The following is a 27503-nucleotide window of genomic DNA, read 5'->3' as shown; positions in this document are numbered from 1 at the left end:
TCTATACTTCAAATAATGTTTCAACTGTAAATACGAAATCGACACATCAGGTCAATATACAAGACAAAATGAACTGTGAGATGGATACTAATTGACATTAAGCAGATCTGGATAAATGACTCAACACAAGTAACCTGTGCTATACACTTTCAGTCATTGTTTAGTAAAAGGTACTTGGGTTTTAAGCTGTTAAGTCAGAGTCCATGAAAAACTTCAGAGAAATTAAAGCTAATTCTTGTTGCCCCCCAAAAACCAGAGCTACTGTATTAAAGTCCTTAGCTCATCAGTTAATGGAAATGATTTCTTTTTTGGATCCATGACAGATGAAAACAATTTTTGAGGCAAGAAAAATTCCAAGACAAATTTATGTATTGAGATTGTTTTAGTTTGAGAACAAAATGCAATGAATAATATCAAATATCATCTTCCTAGCTTTTTATTGAGTGGGTAAAGCCACAAGGCAGCAGAGACTTGAGATCAGAGTTTTCCTTCCCCTGGATGAGCTGCCAACCACAGGTGATGAGCCCCATCTTCCTGAAGTGACTGGCTTTAATGTGCGAGTAACCCACTTTTGTCCCTTCTCCCGTCAGTAGAAATGGTTCCACCAGGCTTAGTAGCCAAGCCACACGTGAAGGCCAGGAGTTGGACTTGGTTCTCTGAAGCTATTTGAAACGCCTGCCATTGGGAACATTTAATCGGCACTGGGTGCTTATCCCCACTACCTCCCCCAGCTATGACAACCTTAAGGAACATAATTAAACAATAACTTTTTGATTGATTCAAAATTAAGTGATTTGACTTATTCCTAATGATAAAAATTAACTTGTTTCAAACACTCACTGGGCTTTGCCTCTTTATAGCCACCTCTAGACTCAACTCTCAGATCCCTACATTGGGATTATAGTTTCCAACACATGCATTTGATGATACAATGGACTAATATCAAATGAGTTGCTTGCATTCAGTGCCACATACAAGTATGCAGGTAACTGTTTCTGGTTTTGACTAATTCCTTCTCTCCATTGCTCCAGGTATTGACAAACAATCCAAAAAAAAGACAAATAGTCATATGTTTCAGAAAGTGCAAGAACAAACCTGGACTGGAAAGAAAAGAGACACAGGAAGGCCAATAGAGGTGGTGTAGAGGAAGTGGAAGAGGCATGCGTGGAGTATAGAAAAACGAAGGCATAAGAGACCAGAGAGTGAGAGGTGGAGCAGATAAGATGCAAGGAAAACAGCCCATTGAGTATATAGCACCAAGTCTATCGATCTTTTCAGCACATTAAAATATTTCTGTACTTGAATTAATCATTGTGAGTAAACAAGTGCCAAGAAGCTAGAATTATAATTACTTAAAAAGAATTTTCAATAAGCCATACAGCCAAATTAAAAATAGCAGGACTTACCAAAACCATCAATGTCCAAATTATTTTCGATGACGTCTAATAGAGAATCACCTAAATTGCCCTCTGCTTTAAGTTTCTCTCCATCACGGTTAACAAAATTGACCTTGATTTTATCTTCTGAACTGTAAACAGAGAACAAGGTGAACAAGTTTGGTCTGCAGGCTAAAATTAACTAGACTTATTTTCTTTTAAAGTGAAAAGATACTAATGTTCACAAAATGCTGGAGGAACTAAACAGGCCAGGCAGCACGTATAGAAAAAAGTACAGATTGTACTTCTTTCCATGGATGCTGCCTGGCCTGCTGAGCTCCTCCAGCATTGTGTGTGTATTGCTCGGATTTCCAGCATCTGCAGATTTTCTCTTGTTTCTGATTTGAGATACTAATGTTGATCGATTGAGAAGTACAGGGTAGGTGCATTTAAAGATAGGAATATTTATAATTAGATATCATTCAATATTAATGGCACACGAGTTAAGAGTTAAAGGGCAAAAGTTTAGGGGTAACATGAGGGGGAAGTTCTTTACTCAGAGAGTGGTAGCTGTGTGGAACGAGCTTCCAGCAGAGGTGGCTGAGGCAGGTTCGATGTTGTCATTTGAAGTTAAACTGGATAGCTATATGGACAGGAAAGGAATGGAGGGTTGTGGGCTGAGTGCAGGTCGATGGGACTAGGTGAGAGTAAGAGTTTGGCATGGACTAGAAGGGCCGAGATGGCCTGTTTCCGTGCTGTAATTGTTATATGGTTATATATTTTTTTTGATTTTCAGAAATTCAGAAGATAAGGATTCTCAAGTTTTTAAACCAATAAATCATTAATGTCACAGTATTTCAATTGATTTACTTGCACTTAAAAATACTGAGTATTATTAGAAATTTCATATTACTGAATTCTACCCATAAAGGGAAAGAGAAAATTTTAAACTTGTTACTCTTCATCCACTGTGCCTTTTAGAAGCTGTTTTACTGGTCTTTGCTATGACAGCCTGTGGAAAACTTGTATTCTAATATGTCTATGCTTCCAGAAATAATGAAATGCCAAAGAACAATGAATTAGTTTATAAAACTTTGATGATGGCTAGAACAAGAATTTGTTTTAAGAATTAGAGGTTACAAGTCTATGATTAGGTTATAATATCCTAAAAATTTGAAGCATTTCATTTTACACCGTCACTAACCATCAAAGCTTAACCACTGGCTCTAAATGCTATTTTTAAGTTTTCAGATAAAGTTTCTATTAACTTGAGCCACCAAAGACCTCACCTTCAGATAAACCAGGTCAATACAAATTGTCCAAATAGAATTAAAAACGACCCCAGATCTATCTGATCCCAGTATTAGCAATAACTGTCAGTAAAGTGAATTGGAGAGAAGCTAAATGGATGAAATCATAAACAATTGTTCTTTACGAAGTATATGAGTGACAGCAAGATATGGTCATACCGACACAGTACCAGCACAATACAAATTTAAATAGTGGTTTAAAAAAAACTTCAAGGTTCAAAAAGTTTAAAGTTCAAAGCAAACTTATTATCAAAGTATATACAGCCCCAAGATTCATTATCATGTGGGCTACTCAATAAATCCAAGAACCATAATGGAATCAGTGAAAGACCGCACTCAACAGGATGGACAAACAACCAATGTGCAAAAGACAACAAACTGTGCAAATACAAAAAAAATGATACATAAATAAGCTAAAAATATCAAGAACCTGAAAGTGAGTCCATAGGTTGTTGGAATAGTTCAGTGAGGAGGCAAGCACAGTTGAGTGAAGTTACCCTCACTGGTTCAAGAGCTGTTTCTGAACCTGCTGCCGAGTGCTGAAGCCCCTGTACCTTCTTCCTGATGGCAGTAGCAAGAACAGAACACGACCTGGGTAATAGGGGTCCCTGATGATGGATTTTGCCTTCGTGTCACAGCACTCTGTGTAGACATGTTTAACGGTGGGGAGGAAATTGGGATAAAATCTGCTCATTGTCTTGCATCAAAACTTTCTCATCACTGCAAGAAAAAGCATTTAATTGGCCAGGTGAGGAGGGAGGTGGGTGGGGGAGGAGGGATAAGTGAGAGGTTGGGAAGTGATAGCTGGAGGAGATAAAAAGAGCTGAAGATGAAATCTGATAGAAGAGGACAGTGGACCATTGGAGAAAGGGAAGGATTCAAAGTACAATTATTATTAAAGTGTGTATGCAGTATCCAACCCTGATATTTGTCTTTCCCATAGACAGCTACGAAACAAAGAAAACAAACCATGGAATCCATTCAAAGAAAAAAAAATCAACTCCCCCCCCCAAAGACAACAAAAACAAATGACACAAATGGCAACCCAAAAAAAAGCGTGATAAACACAGAATATAAAACAAAATCAAAAGAGTCCAGGCATATTCAGTGTTTGCAGACCGTCCCGAATGAAAATCGCCCAAAATAGCAACAAAAAAATAGAGCAACCAGAAACACATCATAACTTGAACTACAGAGTCCAATCCAGAAAAAGCATCAATGAAACCTTGCCCAAAATCCAAATCCTCCAACAACATCGAGGGAGAGATACAGACCATCCGAACACAGGGAACGACGGAGAGGGAGATCGTCACACACAGACACCTTCCTCCGGCAGCAGCAAGCGAGAAATTAGTAGAGGGTGCTGAACACCTCCTCCCCTTCCACACTCACCTTGATAATTTCAATATTCCTAGGCACTTTAATCAGCTAGATATGGAGTCGATCATGGGCTCATACCCCGTCTCCAGGATTCTTGACTTCAAGGCCACATGCCTCAGGGAACACCCTCAGAGACAGCAAAACAGACCGCTCAATGGGCCCGAAAGCACACCACCAAAATGCAGATCACAGGCTCCAACAGTAACAGAACCACATTTGAAAGAAAAATACGTAAAGAAAGTGAAAGAAGTAGTTTCATGAACATCTGGAGGATGACGTCCTTGGTCGTGTTGTTCACGGGGTACCAATGGGTAACAATGGGCAGGTGAGAAGAGAAAGGGTAAAAGGGGAGCCAGGATGAAGAATGGAATGAGAGAGAAAGGGGAGGAAGGAGAAATTAACACAAGTTGGTGATATCTATGTTTACATCATATTACAGTGGAATCTGGTTATTTCGTACACTTTGGGATCAACAAGTACAGCGTTCACACCAAGGTGTGGACCAGTACATTCTAGCCCAATTAAGCAACTTCTCCAATTAGCTGAATTTACACAGAAATAGTAAAAAGGAATAAAAAAAGACAAATTACGACATGGAATACAGAACAAATTAGAACACTACCAATAATACCACAGAACTATAAAACTGTATTAGTTCATAATGGTTATCGACAGAGGAATTCATCCAGTGTATGTTGCCGTGTTCCTTTGATTGACTGTAAATAAACATAATCAGCTTGTAGAATGCCTTGGGGTTTTCCTTAATCCTCGCCAAGGCCTTTTCACAGCCCCTTCTAGTTCTCTTAATTTCATTCTTAAACTCCTTCTTGGCAACATTGTAATTTTCTAGAACTCTATCAGTACCTAGTTTCTTGAAACTTTCACAAGCTTTTCTTTTCTTCTTAACTAGATTTTCCACATCATTTGTGCACCATGGTTCTTTTACCCTAACATTCTTTCCCTGCCTCAATGGAACATATCTATGCAGAATGCTATGCAAATGTTCCCTGAACATTTGTCACATTTCTGCTGTGCATTTCCTTAAGAACATCTGTTCCCAAGTTCTGCCTAATAGTACCATATTTCCTCCCACTCCAATTAAATGTTTTCCCAAATTGTCTGCTCAGGAGTTCCCTGAGGCATACTGGAGATGGGGCACAAGCCATGATTGACTCCATATCTCAGTGATTGAAGTGCTGACGAATATTGAAATTATCAAGGTGAGTGTGGAAGGCAAGGGGGTGTTCAGCACCCTCTACCAATATCTCACTTGCTGCTGCCAGAGGAAGGTGTCTGTGTGTGACATACTATTTATCACAAATTACTATAAACTGCACATTGCACATTTAGACACAACATAAAGATTTTTTACTCCTTGTGTATGTCACGGATATAAGAAATAAAGTTAATTCAATTCAATGCAGACAAGTGTGAGGTGTTGCACTTTGGGAGGACAAACAAGGGTAGGACTTGCACAGTGAATGGTGGAGGACAGAGGACTGTTGAGCAACAGAGGGATCCAGGAATACAGATCCATAATTCCTTGGAAGTGACATTATAAATAGACAGTGTTGTAAGGTCAGATTTTGACACACTGGCCTTCATAAATCAGAGTATTGAGTACAGGAATTGGGATGTTATATTGAAGTTGTACAAGACATTGGTGAGGCCAAATTTGGAGTACTATGTGCAGTTCTGGTCACCTACCAATGGAAAAGATGCCAATAAGATTGAAAGAGTGCAGAGAAAATTTACAAAGATGTTGCTGGGACTTGAGGGCCTGACTTATAGGAAAAGGTGAGTAACATCACCACCATATTGCCTGTCACACTGCTAGTGTTTAGGAAGCAATAAAGGTCCTCCATTTCTGGTTGTTCATGTTCATCTTCACTATTGTGCTCCAGGTGTGGTTCACTGTCCTCATTTCTGCCTCTACAGTACAGCATCAAGCTGTCTTTGGTCTCCTGCGTTTCCTCCACCCTTCAGGGGTCCAATGAAGTGCTGTCTTGCTGATGGCATTGGCCTGTCTTCTCATCATGTGCCTAATCCATCTCCAACGTTTCCTCATGATGGTTGTGGCCATGACCTCTTGATGACATTGAAGGAGTAGTGGGTGGTTGGAGATCCTTCTTGGCCACAAAGTACAGAGGATCTTCTGGAGGCTCATGGTGTGGAATGACGACAGCTCAGCAAGGTTACTATCTGTCATGAGCCAGCATTCTAATCTGTACAAAAGTGCAGAAAGAAAACAGCTGTAGCACAGCTTCACCTTGGTGTAACTGCTGTATTTGGTTGATCCCTATATCGCTCAAAAATCTGAAGACGTTTCTAGGTTGAGTAACACTTTATTCCCTGGAGTGTAGAAGAATGAGGGGGGGAAAGAAACGCAGATGGTAGTTTGCCTCCCAGATGCCAGGGTCTGGGATGTTTCTCATCGTGTCTGTGATATCCTGACGTGGGAAGGTGAATAACCAGAGTTCGTGGTACATATTGGTACCAACGACGTAGGTAGGAAAAGGGAGAAGGTTCTGAAAACAAACTACAGGGAATTAGGAAGGAAGTTAAGAAGCAGGATCTCAAAGGTAGCAATCTTGGGATTACTGCCTGTGCCACACGACAGTGACTACAAGAATAGAGTGAGGTGGAGGATAAATGTGTGGCTGAGGGGGCAGGGATTCAGATTTAGAAACACAGAAAACCTACAGCACAATACAGGCCCCTCGGCCCACAATACTGTGCCGAACATGTACTTACTTTAGAAGTTACCTAGGTTACCCATAGCCCTCGATCCAGAAATCTGAATCCCTGCCCCAATCCCACAGCCACACATTTATCCTCCATTTCATTCTATTCCTATACTCACTGTCACGTGGCACAGGCAGTAACCCCGAGATTATTACCTTTGAGGTCCTGCTTCTCAACTTCCTTCCTAACTCCCTGTAGTCTGTTTTCAGGACATCCTTCAGAATGATTTCTGGATCATTGGGATCTCTTTTGGGACAGGCGTGACCTGTACAAAAAAGGACGGGTTGCACTTGAATCAGAGGGAGATCAATATCCTGGCAGGGAGGTTTGCTAACGCTATTGGGGAAGAGTTTAAACTAGAATTGCTAGGGGGTGGGAACCAAACTGAAGAGACAGAGGAAGGGGCTGTTGGCTCACAAACAGAGAAAGCTTGGAGACAGTGTGTGAGGGAGGATAGGCAGTGATAGAGAAGGGATGCACTTAGACCAATGGTTTGAGATGTGTCTATTTTAATGCAAGAAGCATCATGAACAAAGCGAATGAACTTTGATCAGTACTTGAACCTATGATGTTGTGGCCATTACAGAGACCTGGATGGTTCAGGGGCAGGAATAGCTACTTAGAGTGCCAGGCTATAGATGTTTCAGAAAGGACAGGGAGACAGGCAAAAGAGGTGGGGCGCGACATTGATGATCAGAGATGGTGTCACGGTTGCAGAAAAGGAGGAAGTCATGGAGGGATTGTCTACTGAGTCTCTGTGGTGAAAGTTAGGAACAGGAAGGGGTCCTGACGAAGGGTCTCGGCCTGAAACGTCGACTACGCCTCTTCCTATAGATGCTGCTTGGCCTGCTGCGTTCACCAGCAACTTTGATGTATGTAACAGGAAGGGGTCAATAACTCTACTGGGTTTTTTTTTATATATAGGCCACCCAATGATAAGAGGGACATAGAGGAGCAAATAGAGAGAACAGGATAGTCATGGTGGGAGATTTTAATTTCCCCGATATTGACTGGCGTCTCCCTAGAGCAAAGAAAGGCTTTAGATGGGGTGGAGTTTGTTAGGTGTGTTCAGGAAGGTTTCCTGACACAATATGTAGATAAGCCTACAAGAGGGAAGGCTGTACTTGACCTGGTATTGGGAAATGAACCTGGTCTCTCAGTGGGAGAGCATTTTGGAGACAGTGATCACAATTCTATCTCCTTTACCATAGCATTGGAAAGGGATAGGAACAGACAAGTTAGGAAAGCATTTAATTGGATTAAGGGGAAACATGAAGCTATCAGGCAGGAACTTGGAAGCATAAATTGGGAACAGATGTGCTCAGGGAAATGCATGGAGGAATGTGGAAAATGTTCAGGGGATATTTGCATGGCGTTCTGCATAGGTACATTCCAATGAGACAGGGAAAAGATGTTAGGGTACAGGAACCCCTGGTGCACAAAGGCTGGTGTAAATCTAGTCAAGAAGAAAAGCTTAAGAAAAGAACAAAAAACTAGGTAATGATAGAGATCTAGAAGATTATAAGGCTACCAGGAAGGAGCTTAAGAATAAAATTAGAAAAGCCAGAAGGGGCCATGAGAAGGCCCTGGCGAGCAGGATTAAGGAAACCCCAAGGCACTCTGCAAGTATGTGAAGAGAAAGAGGATAAGATGTGAGAGAATAGGACCAATCAAGTGTGACAGTGGAAAAGTGTGTATGGAACTGGTGGAGAGAGCAGAGATACTTAATGAATACTTTGCTTCAGTATTCACTACAGAAAAGGATCTTGGCGATTGTAGGGATGACTTACGGCAGACTGAACAGCATGAGCATGTAGATATTAAGAAAGAGGATGTGCTGGAGCTTTTGGAAAGCATCAAGTTGGGCAAGTCCGGTTGAGATGTACCCCAGGCTACTGTGGGAGGCAAGTGAGGAGATTGCTGAGCCTCTGTCAATGATCTTTCCATCATCAATGGGAACAGGAGAGATTCCTTTCTTTTTAAATCTTTTTATTAAATTAGTACACAAAGAGTAAAACATATAGCAACCAATACATTGTTAGGATACAAGTATAAAAGTAATATTAATACAAAAAAATACAATGTATGTTAATTATAGAATGACAAGGTAATATAATTGTACACTAATATTTCATATATACCTAATAGAATGAAAAAAAAACCTACCGTGCAACTAACCTAACAAAGCAAAGCAATGGGCTAACTAGGTATATTGTAGACTTTAAACAATTAAACAATCGCGTCCTCAAACCCGACCTCCACTAATGACAGATAAAATCCACGAAGGGAATGTATCTATGGTCAGAGAGAAAAAAAAGTTACATTAAATGAAAATATCGAATAAATGATCTCCAGGTCTGTTCAAATTTAACTGAAGTATCATAAAGATTATTTCTGATTTTTTTCTAAATTTAAACACAGTATCGTTTGAGAGAACCAATAAAATGTAGTTGGGGCATTAATCTCCTTCCAATGTTGTAAAATACATCTTTTTGCCATTAAAGTAAGAAATGCAATCATTCTACAGGCTGAGGGGGGTAAATTACTAGAAGTTTTAGGTAATCTAAAGATAGCAGTAATAGGATGGGGAGAAATATCACTATTCAAAACCTTTGAGATAATATTAAAAATGTCTTTCCAAAATGTTTCCAGAGTAGGACAAGACCAAAACATGTCGGTCAAGGAAGCTTTCTCCCCATGACATCTATCGCAAAGAGGGTTAATATGAGAGTAGTAGCGAGCTAATTTATCTTTAGATATATGTGCTCTATGGACAACTTTAAATTGAATTAAAGAGTGTTTGGAATAGATAAAGGAAGTATTAACAAGTTGTAAAATATGGGCCCAGTCCTCAGCCAGGATAGTAAGACCCAATTCCCTTTCCCAGTCAGTCCTAATTTTGTCAAATGGAGCTTTCCTAAATTTCATGATATTATAAATAATAGCTGTTACACGTTTCTGAAACGGGTTAAGGTCAATGATAGCGTCTAAAATGTTTGAGGGGGGGGGGTAAACACCGGAAAGGAAGAGAGTATGGTATTTAGGAAATTTCTAACTTGCAAGTATCTAAAAAAGTGTTCTTGGTAAATTGTATTTATCAGATAACTGTTCAAAAGACATAAGGGAGCCATCTGAAAATAAGTCAGAAAACCGTGATATACCATTAGTCTTCCAAATTTGAAAGGCACGGTCCATAGGGGAGGAGAGAAAAAATATATTGCCAATAATAGGAATCGCTAGCACAAATTGATTAAGATCAAAAAATTTTCGGAATTGAAACCAGATACGTAAGGTATGTTTAACTATCAGGTTGCAAACCTGCTTATACTGTTTCAAATCGGAAGGAAGAGAAGATCCTAATATAGAACCAAGTGCATAGTCTTGGACAGATTGTAATTCCAATACGACCCATTTAGGAATGGGTAGTGTATCTTGGTCAAGTAATCAAAATTTCATGTGTTCAATTTTGATTGCCCAGTAATAAAATCTAAAGTTAGGTAATGCCAAGCCTCCATCTCTCTTAGCTTTCTGCAGATGTATTTTACCCAACCTCGGGTTTTTATTTTGCCAAATAAATGAAGAAATTTTAGAAAACGCAAACAACAGGAATTCTGCAGATGCTGGAAATTCAAGCAACACACATCAAAGTTGCAGGTGAACGCAACAGGCCAGGTAGCATCTCTAGGAAGAGGTACAGTCAACGTTTTAGGCCCAGACCCTTCGTCAGGACTAACTAAAGGAAGAGTTAGTAAGAGATTTGAAAGTGGGAGGGGGAGGTCAAAAAAAGATTTTGGAACAAAAATTGGTAATGCCTGAAATATATATAAAAATTTTGGCAGAATAAACATCTTAACAGCATTAATATGACCAGTTAGTTAAATAAAGTGGAGACCATTTAAAGGAAAGTTGTGTGATATGGTCAATTAAGGGTAAATAATTAGCCTTAAATAGATCCTTATGTTTACAGGTAATTTTAATCCCAAGACATGAAAAATGATTATTAACCAGTCTAAATGGCAGGTTCTGATATAAGGGAACTTGCTTATTAATAGGGAAAAGTTCACTCTTATTACGATTTAATTTGTATCCTGAAAAAAGACTAAATTGGGCTAATAGATCTAGAGCTGCTGGGATAGATTTTTGAGGATTGGAAATATACAAGAGTAAGTCATCAGCGTAAAGTGATACTTTATGAGACTTTAACCCACGAGATATACCAATAACGTTAGGAGATTCTCAAATCGCAATTGCTCGTGGTTCCAATGCTATAGTCATACTTTATTAATCCCGGGGGAAATTGGTTTTCATTACAGTTGCAACATAGCTAATTAAATAGTAATAAAACCATAAATAATTAAATAGTACCATGTAAGTTATGCCAGGAAATGTCCAGGACCAGCCTATTGGCTCAGGGTATCTGACCCTCCAAGCGAGGAGTTGTAAAGTTTGATGGCCACAGGCAGGAATGACTTCCTATGACACTCTGTGTTGCATCTCGGTGGAATGAGTCTCTGGCTGAATGTACTCCTGTGCCCAACCAGTACATTATGTAGTAGATGGGAGACATTGTCCAAGATGGCATGCAACTTGGACAGCATCCTCTTTTCAGACACCACCGTCAGAGCGTCCAGTTCCATCCCCACAACATCACTGGCCTTACAAATGAGTTTGTTGATTCTGTTGATGTCTGCCACCCCCAGCCTGCTGCCCCAGCACACAACAGCAAACATGATCACACTGGCCACCACAGACTCGTAGAACATCCTCAGCATCGTCCAGCAGATGTTAAAGGACCTGTCTCCTCAGGAAATAGAGACGGCTCTGACCCTTCTTGTAGACAGCCTCAGTGTTCTTTGACCAGTCCAGTTTATTGTCAATTCCTATCCCCAGGTATCTGTAATGCTCCACCATGTCCACACTGACCCCCTGGATGGAAACAGGGGTCACCAGTGCCTTAGCCCTCCTCAGGTCCACCACCAGCTCCTTAGTCTTTTTCACATTCAGCTGCAGATAATTCTGCTCACACCATGTGACAAAGTTTCCTACCGTAGCCCTGTACTCAGCCTCATCTCCCCTGCTGATGCATCCAACTATGGCAGAGTCATCCAAAAACTTCTGAAGATGACAAGACTCTGTGCAGTAGTTGAAGTCCGAGGTGTAAATGGTGAAGAGAAAGGGAGACAAGACAGTCCCCTGTGGAGCCCCAGTGCTGCTGATCACTCTGTTGGACACACAGTGTTGCAAGCACACGTACTGTGGTCTGCCAGTCAGGTAATCAAGAATCCATGACACCAGGAAAGCATCCACCTGCATCGCTGTCAGCTTCTCCCCCAGCAGAGCAGGGCGGATGGTGTTGAACGCACTGGAGAAGTCAAAAAACATGACCCTCACGGTGCTCGCTGGCTTGTCCAGGTGGGCGTAGACACAGTTCAGCAGGTAGATGATGGCATCCTCAACTCCTAGTCGGGGCTGGTAGGCGAACTGGAGGGGTTCTAAGTGTGGCCTGACCATAGGCCGGAGCAGCTCCAGAACAAGTCTCTCCAGGGTCTTCATGATGTGGGAGGTCAATGCCACCGGACTGCAGTCATTGAGGCCGCTGGGGCGCGGCGTCTTCGGCACAGGGACGAGGCAGGACGTCTTCCACAGCACAAGAACCCTCCGGAGCCTCAGGCTCAGGTTGAAGAGATGGCAAAGTACTGCACGTAGCTGAGGGGCACAGGCTTTGAGCACCCTGGTACTGACACCATCCGGTCCTGCAGCCTTGCTTGGGTTGAGACGTTTCAGCTGTCTTCTCACCTGTTCAGCTGTGAAGCCCACCAAGGTGGTTTTGTGTGGGGAAGGGGTATAGTCATGAGAGCAGGGTGGGGGACTGTGAGGAGGGGAGAGTGGAATAAGTGTTTGTTGGGGGCCAACAACAGATGACTCATGTGGGGGATGGGCAGGGGTCACAATGTCAGATCTGTTAAAGAACAGGTTAAGTTCGTTGGCCCTGTCCACACTGCCTTCAGCTCCTCTGTTGCTAGTTTGCCAGAACCCAATGATGGTCCTCATCCCACTCCAGACCTCTCTCATGTTGTTCTGCTGGAGTTTCCACTCAAGCTTCCTCCTGTACCTGTCTTTAGCCTCCCTGATCCTGGCTTTCAGGTCCCTTTGTATTGCCCTCAGCTCCTCCCTATTTCCATCTCTAAATGCCCTCTTTTTAGCGTTCAGGATGTCCTTAATGTCCTTTGTTACCCATGGCTTGTTATTTGAATAACAAAGGACAGTTCGTGTTGGAACATTGCAGTCCACACAGAAGTTGATGTAATCAGTGATGGACTCTGTGAGCCCAGCAATATCCCCTCCATGTGGCTCACATGTAGCCCTATATTAAATAATAAAGGGCTAAGGGGACACCCTTGTCTGGTACCTCAAAATAAAGGGAAAAAAAGGTGAGTTTTGAGTATTAGTACGAAATGACGCCATAGGAGAATGGTATAACAACTTAATCCAGGATATAAATTTCTGGCTGAAGTTAAACTTTTCAAGCACCTTAAATAAATAGGGCTATCCAACCCTGGCTTTTTCAGCGTCTAGGGAAATGACACATTCAGGATGAGTTTGTGACGGAATATAGACAATATTTAAAAGTGTACGAATATTATAAAAGGAATAGCGATTCTTAATAATACCCGTTTGAGCTTCCGAAATAATATAGGGAAATGCTTTTTCTAGTCTATTTGCTAATAATTTAGAAAAAATCTTGGAGTCAACATTTAACAAGGATATTGGTCTATAAGACGCGCATTGAGCGGGGTCTTTATCCTTTAGTATTAAAGAAATCAATGCTCTATAAAAGGATTCTGGTGGTTTATCAAGTTTTAGTGAGGCCTCCAGAACCCTGGATATCCAGGGAACTAATGAGGATGCAAAAAATTTTTTAAATTCCATGGTAAACCCATTGGGGCCAGGAGCTTTCCCCGAGTTCATAGAAAAAAGAACATTCTTAATCTCATCAGTAGTAAAGGAAGTTTCTAACATAGAGCATATATCGTGTGATATCTTAGGGAAGTCTAGGTTATCCAAAAAGTCACACATACGTTTAGAATCTCGTGGAGATTCTCGTTGATATAAAGAGGAATAAAAATCAAAGAAGGATTGATTGATCTCAGCTTAATCAAACGTCAGTTGATCTTTTTGATTATAAATCTGATTAATTTGAAGTTTAATGGAGTTAGTCTTCAACTTATTAGCCAAAAGTTTACCAACTTTGTCACTATGTATATAAAATTGACTTCATCTTCATTAATTGATTTGCAATAGAAGACAAAAGTAATAAACTGTGTTCCATTTGAAGTTCAGTTCTTTGTTTATACAGCTTCTCAGAAGGAGCTACAGCATATTTATCAATTTCCTTAATCTTGTCCACAAAAGCAAGCTCTTCCTTCTTCAACCTTTTCTTCAAAGCAGCAGAGTACAAAATAATCTGGCCACGAATATAAGCTTTGAAGGAATCCCAAAGGGTGTTCATGGATATATCCTCTGTACTGTTAATTGTAAAAAAAAATCAATCTTCCTTCAAGAGGTTAACAAAGTCCGAGTCCTGAAGCAACAGCGAATTAAAACACCATTGTCTATTGTTATGAGCATTGGCCAGTAATTTAATAGAAAGCTTAAATGGAGCATGGTTTGAAATGGTTATAGAGTCATATTCACATTTAACTACTGAAGAAATAAGACGAGAGTGTATAAAAAAAAAATCAATTCTTGAGTAAGAATGATGAACATGTGAAAAAAAAGAGAAGTCTTTTTCCTGGGGATGTAAAAACTGCCAAATGTCCGTCGACCCCGAATCTCAAAGAAATTAATGAATTAATCAAGGTTGCAGGTTTACTGGGTGCAGTCCATATAGGGGCCGTACGGTCCAATAGTGGGGATAAACAAGTATTAAGATCTCTGCCCCAAATTAGTGTAAATTCATTCAAATTTGGAAACATATTAAATAAAAATTTATAAAATTCCGGACAGTCCGAGTTAGGAGCATAAACTTTAACCAGAACTACCTTTTTATTAAAAAGTAAACCACTAACCAGTAAAAATCTACCACTCGGATCAGAGATAATATCCTGTTGCACAAATATAATTGAGGGATCTATGAAAATAGTTACTCCTCTAACTTTGGCATTAGAATTTGAGTGGTATCGTTCACCCTTCTAGAATTTAAAAAAATGTAATCTGTCCCCCCTCCACACACAGGTCTCTTGTACAATTAAGATATGTGCTTTAAGTCTCTGGAATACTTAAGATTTTTTTCCTTTTAATTGGATGATTAAGACCGTTAGTAATCCAAGAGACAAAATTAATAGTAGAATCCATAACCTCTAAAGTCAACCCTCAAATAAAGGGAGGATTGACAATAGATTCAACCCATGAACCCAGAAAGGGAACAGAGTAAACAGAAGATAATGAGAAAGACGACACGAAAAATACTTCAATAATGAGTAGCCCAAGAAGGAAAAAAAACTAAAAAGTGAAGCCCCCCCCCACCCCGCCCCATAGCCCCAAAGCTAAACCTAAAATAGACCAGCCAGATAGAAGCAAGCACTAAATCTACCCCCATGACTTCCGATAAATGCTCAATAGAAAAGTGTATATATAAAAAAGATCAACTAAAGTTGAAAAATAGTAGAAAAGTGAAAAAAATAAAGTACACTGACTAAAACGGAAAAGATATAATGCAAAAAAAAATTAGACATATATTAAAAAAACCGTTAACATTCACCAAATGGTATAGTTAGGAAAAGAGATGAAATATCTGCATACAGTAGCAAAAAAATTACTAAGTTTAAGGCCTCCAGGCACGTACGAAAAATGATGCTGTGGGAGTGGCCACCCAGAATCACCAGGGAAGAAGAAGAAATGACACAGTTAAAAATAAGAGAGTTTGGGAGCCATATTAATTTAACAAAAAAAAATTCCTGCCCTCGGATAGAGCAATAAAAGAAAAAAAATAACACCAGACAATTTAATACCCTCCAATCAGACACTGATAATTTAACAGTGTGATTAGGATGTTGAAAGCGAGAGTTGATCCAGATAGCTCTGGGCATCCGACGGAGAGTCCGATCAGACATTCAGATCCTCAAACGTGAGGGATATAGCAGAACTGGTTTTAAATCCATCTTGTAGAATTCCTCCATCACAGATCTATAACGAAGACGTTGGTCGCGAACCTGTTTACTAAAATCCTCCACCTATCGAAAGTGGAGATCCGAGAAATCAATGTAGCCTTTAGGGCAAGCAAAACGAAGCAACTTTTCTTTGTCCTGAAAATAATGAATTCAATAATAACATGCCAAGGCTTGTCTGACTTAGATGAATACGATGGAACTCTATGAGCCCTGTCGAACAGTGGTGGTTGATCAGGAAACACGGTGGAGAAAGAACCTTTTAAAAGTTGAGAGAAAATCTTAATAGGGTCTTCAGATTCCACGCCTTCTTTTAGTCTGATAATTCTTAAATTCTGACGACATATTCTGTATTCTAAGTCAGAATTTTTAAAGGTAAGGAATTCAAGTTGTTTCTTCATTGTACTAATTGCTTCTTCAATTTTTCCCATTTGAAGTTCATTCTGTTGCGTATAAACTTGGAACTTAGATATGGCAGTCTGACGTTCAGCAATAGTTGTTTTCAGCTTCTCAGTATCATCGACAATTCTCTCCAGTTTAGATGAAATCTCTGCATGAATCAAATCAGATATAGCTTGCATAGTTACCGCTGGTTCAACAACAGGAGCAGGTTTGGTAAGTTTCGGTCTGATAGAAGGTTTGGCGTATTTCCCATTCTTAGACATACCGGACCTTAAAAGGGTCCAAATATATAATGATAATCAACTCCGAGGTATTGTTAAGGTCGATGCCTTAAAAGTTAGCTTAAATGTAGCTGATCATAGGATAAAGATCAGAGGTAATGGAGCGCATCTAAAACACGACCTCACACCATGAGCGCTACCAGAAGTCGCCTCCACCGGGAACAGGAGAGGTTCCAGAGGTTATTCCCTTATTCAAGAAAGGGAGTAGAGATAGCCCAGGAAATTATAGACCAGTGCGTCTTACTTCAGTGGTTGATAAGTTGATGGAAAAGATCCTGAGAGGCAGGACATATGAACATTTGGAGAGGCATAATATGATTAGGAATAGTCAGCATGGCTTTGTCAAAGGCAGGTCGTGCCTTACGAGCCTGATTGAATTTTTTGAGGATGTGACTAAACACCTTAATGAAGGTAGAGCAGTAGATGTAGGGTATATGGATTTCAGCAAGGCATTTAATAAGGTACCCCACGCAAGGCTTCTTGAGAAAGTAAGGAGGCATGGGATCCAAGGGGAGCTTGCTTTGTGGATCCAGAATTGGCTTGCTCACAGAAGGCAAAGAGTGGCTGTAGACAGGTCATATTCTGCATGGAGGTCAGTGACCAGCGGTGTGCCTCAGGGATCTGTTCTGGGACCTCTTCTCTTTGTGATTTTTATAATTGACCTGGATGAGGAAGTGGAGGGATGGGTTAGTAAATTTGCTAATGACACAAAGGTTGGGGGTGTTGTGGGTTGTGTGGAGGGCTGTCAGAGGTTACTGCAGGACATTGATAGGATGCAAAACTGGGCTGAGAAGTGGCAGATGGAGTTCAACCCAGATAAGTGTGAGGTGGTGCACTTTGGTATGTCAAATATGATGGCAGAATATAGTATCAATGGTAAGACTCTTGGCAGTGTGGAGGATCAGAGGGATCTTGGGGTCCGAGTCCAAAGGACACTCAAAGCTGCTGTGAAGGTTGACTGTGGTTAAGAAGGCATATGGTGCATTGGCCTTCATCAACCGTGGGATTGAGTTCAAGAGCCAAGAGGTAATGTTACAGCTATATAGGACCCTGGTCAGACCCCACTTGGAGTACTGTGCTCAGCTCTGGTCACTTTACTATAGGAGGGATGTGGAAACTATAGAAACAGTGCAGAGGAGATTTACAAGGATGTTGCCCGGATTGGGGAGCATGCCTTATGAGAATAGGTTGAGTGAACTCGGCCTTTTCTCCCTGGAGCAGCGGAGGATGAGAGGTGACCTGATAGAGGTGTATAAGATGATGAGAGGCATTGATTGTGTGGATAGTCAGAGGCTTTTTCCCAGGGCTGAAATGACTAACACAAGAGGGCACAGTTTTAAGGTGCTTGGAAATAGGTACAGAGGAGATGTCAGGGGTAAGTTGTTTTTTTTAAAAAAAACACAGCGAGTGGTGAGTGTGTGGAATGGGCTGCCTGTGACAGTGGTGGAGGCAGAAATGATAGGGTCTTTTAAGAGACTCTTGGATAGGTAACCTCAGGTAATTTCTAAGTAGGTACATGATTGGCACAGCATTGTGGGCTGAAGGGCCTGTATTGTGCTGTAGGTTTTCTATGTTTCTATTTGATAGAGGTATACAAAATTATGAGGGGTATCATCCATGTGCTATATTGTATGACATGGGCAATCATGGACTTCACCATTACTGTTCTTGGCAAAATATTCTATATAAGTGGTTTGCTATTGCCTTCTTCAGGGTAGTGACTTACACACAGGTGACCTCAGCCATTATCAGTCCTCCTCAGAGATCATCTACCTGGCACCAGTGGTCACATAACCCGGTGGGGGGGGGGGGAGGAGTGTAGGGAGTGTGCTAAGCAGTGGCTACACCTTGCCCAAGGGTGACCTGCAGGCTAGCTAAGGGAAGGAGTGCCTGACATGTCCTTTGGTGCATCTCCACCCCACGGCGGGGGGGGGGGGGTGTAGATAGGGTCAACATAAGCAGCCTTTTTCCATTGAGAAAGGAGGTCACAAGGGTGAATGGTGAAACATTTAATAGGAACCTGAGGGGGAAGTTCTTCACTCAGAGGGTAATGCGAGTGTGGAAGTGGTAGATGCGGGTTCGACTGAAACATTTAAGAAAGGTACATGGACGGAAGGGATAGAAAGCGCTATGGTCCAGGATCGGGTCCAAAGGAATGAGGCAGAATAACAATTCGGCACCGACTAGATGGGTCAAGGGTCTTGGTTCCGAGCTGTAGTCCTCTATGACTGCCTCAGAAGCAGAAATAATGATCCAAAAACGCGATAATGGGACAGACAAATATATTTAGTGACCTTTGTTGAAGCCAAAGCGAGTATTTCGGTGTCAATGTCCTCGGCTCTTGTTTGAATAACGGCTTTGCAAATTTGTATGTTCAATTGCGGAAGACACGACCTTGGTTAAGGTCCAGACCTATTCACGCTGATGGCCAACGTCCCAAGTAATGTTGGAAATCCTAAGGCGACACACACAAAATACTAATGAAGGATCACGGCCCGAAACATTGACTGTTTACTCTCTTCCGTAGATGCTGCCCGGCCTGCCGAGTTTTATGCGTGATGATTTGTCAGTCTTCAATACCCCTCCGTAACACATTAATTTCCATAGTTACCTTGGCCTTACTCAACAAACGCCGACCACCCCAAGCCCTGCGCCAACGTTGTACTTCACTCACCTCTGCAACGGGGCAGCCGTGAACAGCAAACGTCGGCCAGAGCCCTCGCTGCCAGTCTCCCGGGCTCCTCCAGACAAAACCAGGCCTCGATTCTTGTAGCAGCCCGAGTATCGCAACCACCTCAGCGGCGAACTCAACAGAAGCCGCCCACTAGCTGCCATGTCCCTGTCGAGCACTTCGATTCCGTTTGATACCTGTTTCCGCCTCTTTCACAGAAGCCGCCGGCCACTGCCACCGCGTGCTCTCCGCTACGTGCTGACGTCACCCGCCTTGAGGGGACGGGAACGCGCCACTCGCGGGTGCGAGCGCGGCGAGATCGGGTGTCAAATTCAGCCTGAGTCTCCTGGGTTCATTGTTCAAACTTGGTGTGGAGGTACTGGAGGTATTTTTAAGTATATATTTCAAAATAGACTTTACTCACGATAAAATATACAAACTGTGCAAAAACGTTTACATTCGTGGTCGGTAAGCTTCAAATAGAAATTAGATCATATATAGTACCATTGCCATTCACCTGGCTCCTTAAGATTACCCTTTCATGGCTGAGGGTGCTTTCCCCCACACAACTCGGCCCCTCTAAGTGCGTTAGCTGGAGCAGCCTATACTGTGCCCTTCCCTACAGAACCTTTAGCATTGGACATACGCCTCTAGCCTGGGAGTCGGCTGCTCAGTAGCCTATTTATTCCAGTATTAACTATACTATTTGAGGGTATTGTGTGCCAAGTGATGGGAGGATTTTATATTCAAAGTTAACGTGAGGACAAGTCTTGCATCACCTCACTCCTCCGTAATGGCAGACCTTCCAGATTCGGGATGACTAGGTACTGAGATGGGGAATGGCGGGGGGGGGGGGGGAGGCAGGGGTGGAATAGGTAAAGAAAGTTGATTGGACTGAATTAATATGCGCTTCTGCTGGTATGCTTTGCTTATGACTGGCACTGAAGTGCATTTGGCCATTTTAATCTGGATTTTCCATTAGTGAGGATACTGCATTTGAAGCTTTGTGGACATCCCATATCTTCTCAGAAATTGCTTGCCTTTATGGTGGTGTGAGGCAGAATTCCTGCTTAGGCATTCAGATGAGGTGCGCCCATCACTAAGCATGATCAGAATCTATGGTGCAGAAGAAACGCCCTTCTGTCCTTTGGCCCCATGCTGACTCCCAGCACCAATCCCAAAAGTCCCACTTACTCTTTTAATTACCCTATAGTTCTGTGATTTGGAAATGGTCAAATTACATCATATGAAAATGCTGAATAAATGGCCTCCAAGTTTTTTCAAATTTACTGGAAGGGTCATAAACCACACTTCTAATTTTTTCCAAATTTAAACACAACATAGTTTGTGAAAACCAGTGAAATATAGTAGGAGGATTAATCTCTTTCCAATTCAGCAAAATGGACCTTCTAGCCATTAAAGTAAGAAATGCAATCATCCGACGAGCTGAAGAGGTTAAACCATTTCCAAACTTATTTTACTTCTCTGAAATGTTGGTTGAGAGGAACGGAGTCGTCGACACTAAGGTTTTCTTTTCTCCCATTTGTACGATGTTAAAACAGCCCAGGTCTTTTTTTTAGTTTAGTTGATTAATTCTGTTTAGATTAGTTTTGATTTACATAGAAAACATAGAAAATAGGTGCAGGAGTAGGCCATTCGGCCCTTCGAGCCTGCACCGCCATTTATTATGATCATGGCTGATCATCCAACTCAGAACCCTGCACCAGCCTTCCCTCCATACCCCCTGATCCCCGTAGCCACAAGGGCCATATCTAACTCCCTCTTAAATATAGCCAATGAACTGGCCTCAACTGTTTCCTGTGGCAGAGAATTCCACAGATTCACCACTCTCTGTGTGAAGAAGTTTTTCCTAATCTCAGTCCTAAAAGGCTTTGCCTTTATCCTCAAACTGTGACCCCTCGTTCTGGAGGATTTGAGGGGGTTACTTTTTTTTTTCCTTTTTCATGATTTTTGTCTAGATTTTTTTTGTTCTGTATTATTCATTGGTATCCTATATGATTGGGAATTTTGTCAATTAAGCACTATTTGGTTTTATAATTACTCATGTTAAATATAACAAAGTATTCCCAATAACTTTGTACTATTATTATGTAATGTTTATATTTTATGAAACTAATAAAAAGATTGAAAAAGAGAAGAAAGAAAGTTCTGTGATTTGTTTTCTCTCAGATACATACATGTAGCCATGAACTCCCCTTTGATTCCTTTGCCCTTTAGTTCACTGATGAGTAACTTACAGTAGCCAGTACCATGCCACACTCAGGTGCTTGAGATTTGGGAAGAAACTGGAAGATCCAACAGATCATTGGGTGCACAGAGCACCCATGGGATGGATTGGGTCCTAACATATGTCACTGTAAGAACGTGTAGGTCCACCAGGAAATTAAGAAGGCAAATGGTATGTTAGTTCAAGAGGATTTGATTAAAGCTATACATTATTGTAGGGCCTAGCTGAGACCCAACCTGGATATTGTATTCTATTATCTCTGTACCTTAACAACCTTATACTTGCTAAGGAGGGAATGCAATGAAGCTGTTCCTAAAATGTTGGGTATAGATCTTCAAGCTCTTGCATCTCCTCCCCAATGATGGAAGGCCTATCCCGGATGGTAAAGGCTTCAGTCATGGATGCTGCCTCTTGAGGCACCACCTTTCGAAGATATCCTTGGTGGTGGAGAGAGCTGTATCCGTGATGGAACTGGCTGGGTCTTCAATGCTCTTGTGATCCTGTAGTTTGGAGGCTCCATCCCAGGCTGTGATGCAGCCAGTCAAAACGCTTTCCACCGTACATCTGTAGAAATTTGTAAGTGTCTGACATACCAAATCTCTTCAGACTCCTAATGAATCAGAGCTGCTGCTGGCATTTTTGCATCAATGCGTTGGGCCCATTCTCTGAAATGTTGATACCCAGGAATGTGAAGCTGCTCACCCTTTCAACTGCTGAACCCTCAGTGAGGACCTGTGTATGTTTTGCTGACTTCCCTCTCCTGATGTTCACAATTAACTCCTCAGTCTGACTGACAAGGTTGCTGTTGTGGCTCCACTCAGTCAGCCGATCTCTCGCTCCTGTACAACTCCTTGGCACCATCTAAGATTCTGCCAACAGCAGCGGTGTCATTGGTGAATTTATAGATGGTGTTTGAGGTGTGCCTAGCCACTCAGTCCTGAGTATAGAGTAGAGTAGAGTAGAGTAGCAGGCTAAGCACACATCCATGAGGTGTGCCTGTGTTGATTGTCAGCGAGAAAGAGACGTTATTACCAATCCATTACTAATTGTAGTCTCCTGATAAGGAAATTGTGGATCCAGTTGCAGACAGAGGTACAGAGGCCCAGGTTTCGATGCTTTTGCACTTTGCTTACAGAGGAGCTTAGGAGGAGACAATGGCGCCTAACGGCGACTCCTTTACTTGCATCTTTGGAAACAGCTCTATTTCCATCCTTAAAATCTCTATTTTTCCCTTTCACAGTTCTTCTAAAGACCCTGACCTGGAGTTACACGCTGACTTCGTTTTTTTTTGCGGGAATGGGACCCATTCTCAGGGTTTCACAACTGGCCGTTATTCAATATGCCAAGGATGCGGCCCAAGAGATTAGCTCACCTTCAGATTTCCGGAATCTCTTGGCTCTGGAGGCGGACAGCCCGAAAGTCGGTGTCCCGGCAGGAAAATGGTGTGTCATGGTAGACAGAAGATCTCTGGCTGTCTGCCCAGAGATCTGAGATCTTTGAGCACAGAGCTCAGAAAAAGTGACACAATGGACCTTTAACATCGTAAATCAGCGAGTTGTTTGTTATGTCTCCCCTCTCGCTGTGAAATGGAGACACCTCTTTCTCCCTTAATAGGGAGAGAGAGCCTATGGTATGCCGAATACTGGGTGAACGAGTAGTGTTTGGGGTACTGCAAGTCTGTGTCTTTGTTGTTGCTTTGCTGCACGCATGAGTGCTCAGTGGTGGGTGCCAATGCTTTTATTTTACTGGTAGGGGAGGGGGGAACTTTGCTTGCTGCTGCTTACGCAAGGGAGGGGGGAGCTGAGAAGGGCTGTGGGGTTCTAACATTTAACTCATTCATTCTTTGGGGGCACTCCTCCGTTTTTGTGGATGGTTGCGAAGAAAAAGCATTTCAGGATGTATATTGTATATATTTCTCCGACATTAAATGTACCTTTGAAACCTTGGAAACCTTTGGTTGCTAGTCAGTCTTTATTTGTGTGTCATTTTTCATTGATTCTATTGTGTTTCTTGGTTCTACTGTGAATCCCTGCAAGAAAATGAATCTCAGGATAGCATCTGCTGGCATATATGAACTTTGATAATAAATTTACTTTGAATTGTGATTAGTATTGATCTTCTGCCTGTCAGGCTTCCCTTTACACTCAACTATTTACTTTAACAATTTCTGTGGGTATAAGGTCTATTTTGTTGTTACTCTTTCTGTAAAGATATTTCTTTTGAATATGCCATGGATTACTTCATATTAATACCATCAAGTTACGTTCCTCCTCACAATCGAAACAATCTCTGTATCTATTCATCAAAATCTTTTACAAATTTTAGAATTGTATTACTTTACCCCTCAGTCTTTTTCCAAGCAAAAAAATGGAGTTAATATGTTCTTTTTCTGCTTTTGCATACCCTCACATTTTTGGCAGCACCTTTGTAAGTGTATGCAATCTCTGGATAGCTCTGTATCCTTATAATATGGGGCTAGAACTGTATGCGTTATAATTTAACATGGTCTAGACGAAGTTCAATATAAGTTGAACAAAACTTACCTTTTTGCAAATCTATCTCTCTGGGAAGTAATCTCCTGCATGATTTGCAGTAGGCCGGCTGGTGGCGTAGTGGCATCAGCACCAGACTTCGGAGTGAAGGCTCCCGAGTTGGAATCCAGCTGGCTCCCTTGCACACTTTCCATCCGTGCTGGGTTGAGTGTTGAGCTAGCAACTTGGCCTCGTAAAAATAGGAAAGCCTGTTAAAAAAATGCTGTCATGACGGCGTCCCAATAACTCCACTGGGAGTTAAGGGCTTTCTTCTTCTTCTTCATGATCTACAAGTACATATTTTTTTATGGCTTGCTAATCTACAGTGTAACCTTTAGAATCTTGTATGTTTGTATTCAACTGATACACTTGTTCCCCTTTTTTGACTGGACTTGCACCTGCCAAGTAATAAATGGCCTCTTTATTCTTCATAACAAAACATACTACCTTATATTTTGTTCATTCATTATGTGTATGCAATCATGGTCCTTCTATGATTTGATGTTCTTGGCAAATCTTTCTACTGAAGTGGTTTGCCATTGCCTTCTTCTGAGCAGAGTCTTTTCAAGCTGGATGACCCTAGCCATGATCAATACTCCTCAGAGATTTTCTGCCTGGCATCAGAGGTCGCATAAGCAGGACTGTATTTATCCTTGTACTTATCTGTGTTAAACTTAATTTGCCCCATTTTGCATGTTGTTAATACCCTCCTCAGTCTTAACTATTCTTCAGTATGGCACCATATGCAAATTTAGACATTTTGTTTGGGGATTTGATTTGAAAATTTAGAAATTGTGGTTCTGATTCCATGTTGTTTTGGCTGTACTCTACAGTAATGGTTCAATGCACATTCCTCATGAGTTAATTAAATCAAATTTATGTGGAAACAGTTTGATAATACCTATTGTTATGATCTAAAATTATCATACAAAAATATGTCAAAAGCTAATTTGATAGATGTACAGCGGCATGCAAAAGTTTGGGCACCCCTGGTCAAAATTTCTGTTACTGTGAATAGTTAAGTGAGTAGAAGATGAACTGATCTCCAAAAGTCATGAAGTTAAAAGACGAAACATGCTTTTCAACATTTTAAGCAAGGTTAGTGTATTTGTTTTGTACAATTTTAGAGTGAAAAAAGGAAAGGAGCACCATGCAAAAGTTTGGGCACCCCAATATATTTGAGCTCTCAGCTAACTTTTACCAAGGTCTCAGACCTTAATTAGCTTGTTAGGGCTATGGCTTGTTCACGGTCATCGTTAGGAAAGGCCAGGTGATGCAAATTTCAAAGCTTTATAAACACTCTTGACTCCTCAAACCTTGTCCCAACAATCAGCAACCATGGGCTCCTCTAAGCAGCTGCCTAGCACTCTGAAAATTAAAATAAATGATGCCCACAAAGCAGGAGAAGGCAATGAGAAGATAGCAAAGTGTTTTCAGGTAGCTGTTTCCTCAGTTCGTAATGTAATTAAGAAATGGCAGTTAACAGGAATGGTGGAGGTCAAGCTGAGGTCTGGAAGACCAAGAAAACTTTACAAGAGAACTGCTCATAGGATTGCTAGAAAGACAAATCAAAACTCCTGTTTGACTGCAAAAGACCTTCAGGAAGATTTAGCACTCTGGAGTGGTGGTGCACTGTTCTACTGTGCAGTGACACCTGCATAAATATGACCTTCATGGAAGAGTCATCAGAAGAAAACCTTTCCTGCATCGTCACCACAAAATTCAGCATCAGAAGTTTGCAAAGGAACATCTAAACAAGCCTGATGCATTTTGGAAACAAGTCCTGTGGACTGATGAAGTTAAAATAGAACTTTTTGGCCGCAATATGCAAAGGTATGTTTGGAGAAAAAAAGAGTGCAGAATTTCATGTAAAGAACACCTCTCCAACTGTTAAGCCCGGGGGTGGATCGATCATACTTTGGGCTCGTGTTGCAGCCAGTGGCATGGGGAACATTTAACTGGTAGAGAGAAGAATGAATTCAATTAAATACCTGCAAATTCTGGAAGCAAACATCACACTGTCTGTAAAAAATCTGAAGGTGAAAAGAGGATGGCTTCTACAACAGGATAATGATCCCAAACACACCTCAAAATCCACAATGGACTAACTCAAGAGATGCAAGCTGAAGGTTTTGTCATGGCCCTCACAGTCCCCTGACCTAAAAATCATCGAAAATCTGTGGATAGACCTCAAAAGAGCAGTACATGCAAGATGGCCCAAGAATCTCACAGAACCAGAAGACTTTTGCAAGGAAGGATGGGCGAAAATCCCCCAAACAAGAATTAAAAGACTCTTAGCTGGCTACAGAAAGCGTTTACAAGCTGTGATACTTGCCAAAGGGGGTGTTACTAAGTACTGCCATGCAAGGTGCCCAAACCTATGCTTCGGGCCCTTTTCCTTTTCTGTTATTTTGAAACTGTAAAAGATAGAAATAAAAAAGTAATGTTGCTTAAAATGTTAAAGAAATGTGTCATCTTTATGCCTTTTGGAAATCAGATCATCTTCTACTCGCTTAGCTATTCAGAGTAACAGAAATTTTGACCAGGGATGCCCAAACTTTTGCATACCACTGTATATGTAGTGTTCCGGCAAAGGCAGTGTGCCCAGTTTTTGTGATCTTGACCTGATATATAGAATTAGGGTATTCCACTTGGATGGACAACGTGGCCACTGAACTTCAAGATTCAATTTTGAGGGAAATAAGTGAATATAAGAAACTTCCTAAATAGATAAAATAAAATGGTGAAGTCTAATAATATGAGTTCATCTTGAAAATACAGTGTTAACTTGCATGATCTTCTTTGTTAGGATACCATGGATCACTGGAAAACTCCCAGAGATCAAGCAATTTTTTCACAGAAGAGGAGGTAAAAGCAGGTTCTGCTCAGCGTTTCCAAGTACCTCCCAGCCGTCAGTTATAGTGGGAAGGCAGAAGACTTCCTGAAGCCCTCCTGTCAAACAAGGAAAGGAAATGTCACAGTGTACTGGTTAACCAATTCTGGATTTTCCATTTTTCACAACAAAGAAAATAAAACAATTGGAACACTGTCAGACTATTGACTGGACAATAAAAATAATCATATGCATTATAAATTGTAACACTGATGCTTCAAATTAGACCAAGAGCGACCAAGCCATGTGTTCTGAGTGCTTGCAACTGTTACAGTTGTTGGATTCCGCTGTTGAAATTGACTGCTGCTGTTCCATTATTTGAGAGATCAGAGGATAACAAAGATAAGTGGCTCTAAAAATGCATTTGCTAGAAATCTAAAATAAAAACAGGAAATACACAGTAGGTCAGGCCACAAGAAGAGAAACAGAGCCTTCTTTTTCTACAAAGGTGGATGGCTCTCTCCCTAGACATTTAATGAATTGACTTTATTTCTTACAT

At 41.3% G+C, this 27503-nt stretch overlaps 1 protein-coding gene and 1 long non-coding RNA gene across 3 annotated transcripts in view; one reads left to right on the top strand and one right to left on the bottom strand.

Annotated features, from left to right (window-relative positions):
- fdx1 (ferredoxin 1) overlaps positions 1-19605 on the bottom strand; it is a 45532-nt gene extending 25927 nt beyond the window's left edge. The window contains exons 1-2 of the mRNA XM_063054151.1: positions 19336-19605; positions 1407-1528 (exon numbers count right to left, since the gene is read on the bottom strand). Coding sequence (XP_062910221.1) covers positions 1407-1528; positions 19336-19496 — 283 coding nt within the window. The 5' untranslated portion in view covers positions 19497-19605. The remainder of the gene's footprint in view (positions 1-1406; positions 1529-19335) is intronic.
- On the top strand, positions 15384-27231 carry LOC134349593 (uncharacterized). 2 transcript variants are annotated; one of them, XR_010018717.1, is made up of 3 exons: positions 15384-16353; positions 19551-19708; positions 26921-27231. It is a non-coding gene; the product is annotated as an uncharacterized LOC134349593 (long non-coding RNA). The 2 variants fall into 2 exon arrangements; XR_010018718.1 differs by lacking the exon at positions 26921-27231 and adding an exon at positions 22821-22955.
- Positions 27232-27503: the final 272 nt, after the last annotated feature.

This window comes from Mobula hypostoma, chromosome 7, assembly GCF_963921235.1.
Source record: "Mobula hypostoma chromosome 7, sMobHyp1.1, whole genome shotgun sequence".
Taxonomy (NCBI): domain Eukaryota; kingdom Metazoa; phylum Chordata; class Chondrichthyes; order Myliobatiformes; family Myliobatidae; genus Mobula; species Mobula hypostoma.
The sequence above is the reverse complement of the archived record's forward strand: the minus strand, read 5'-3'. Positions and strand labels throughout refer to the sequence as shown.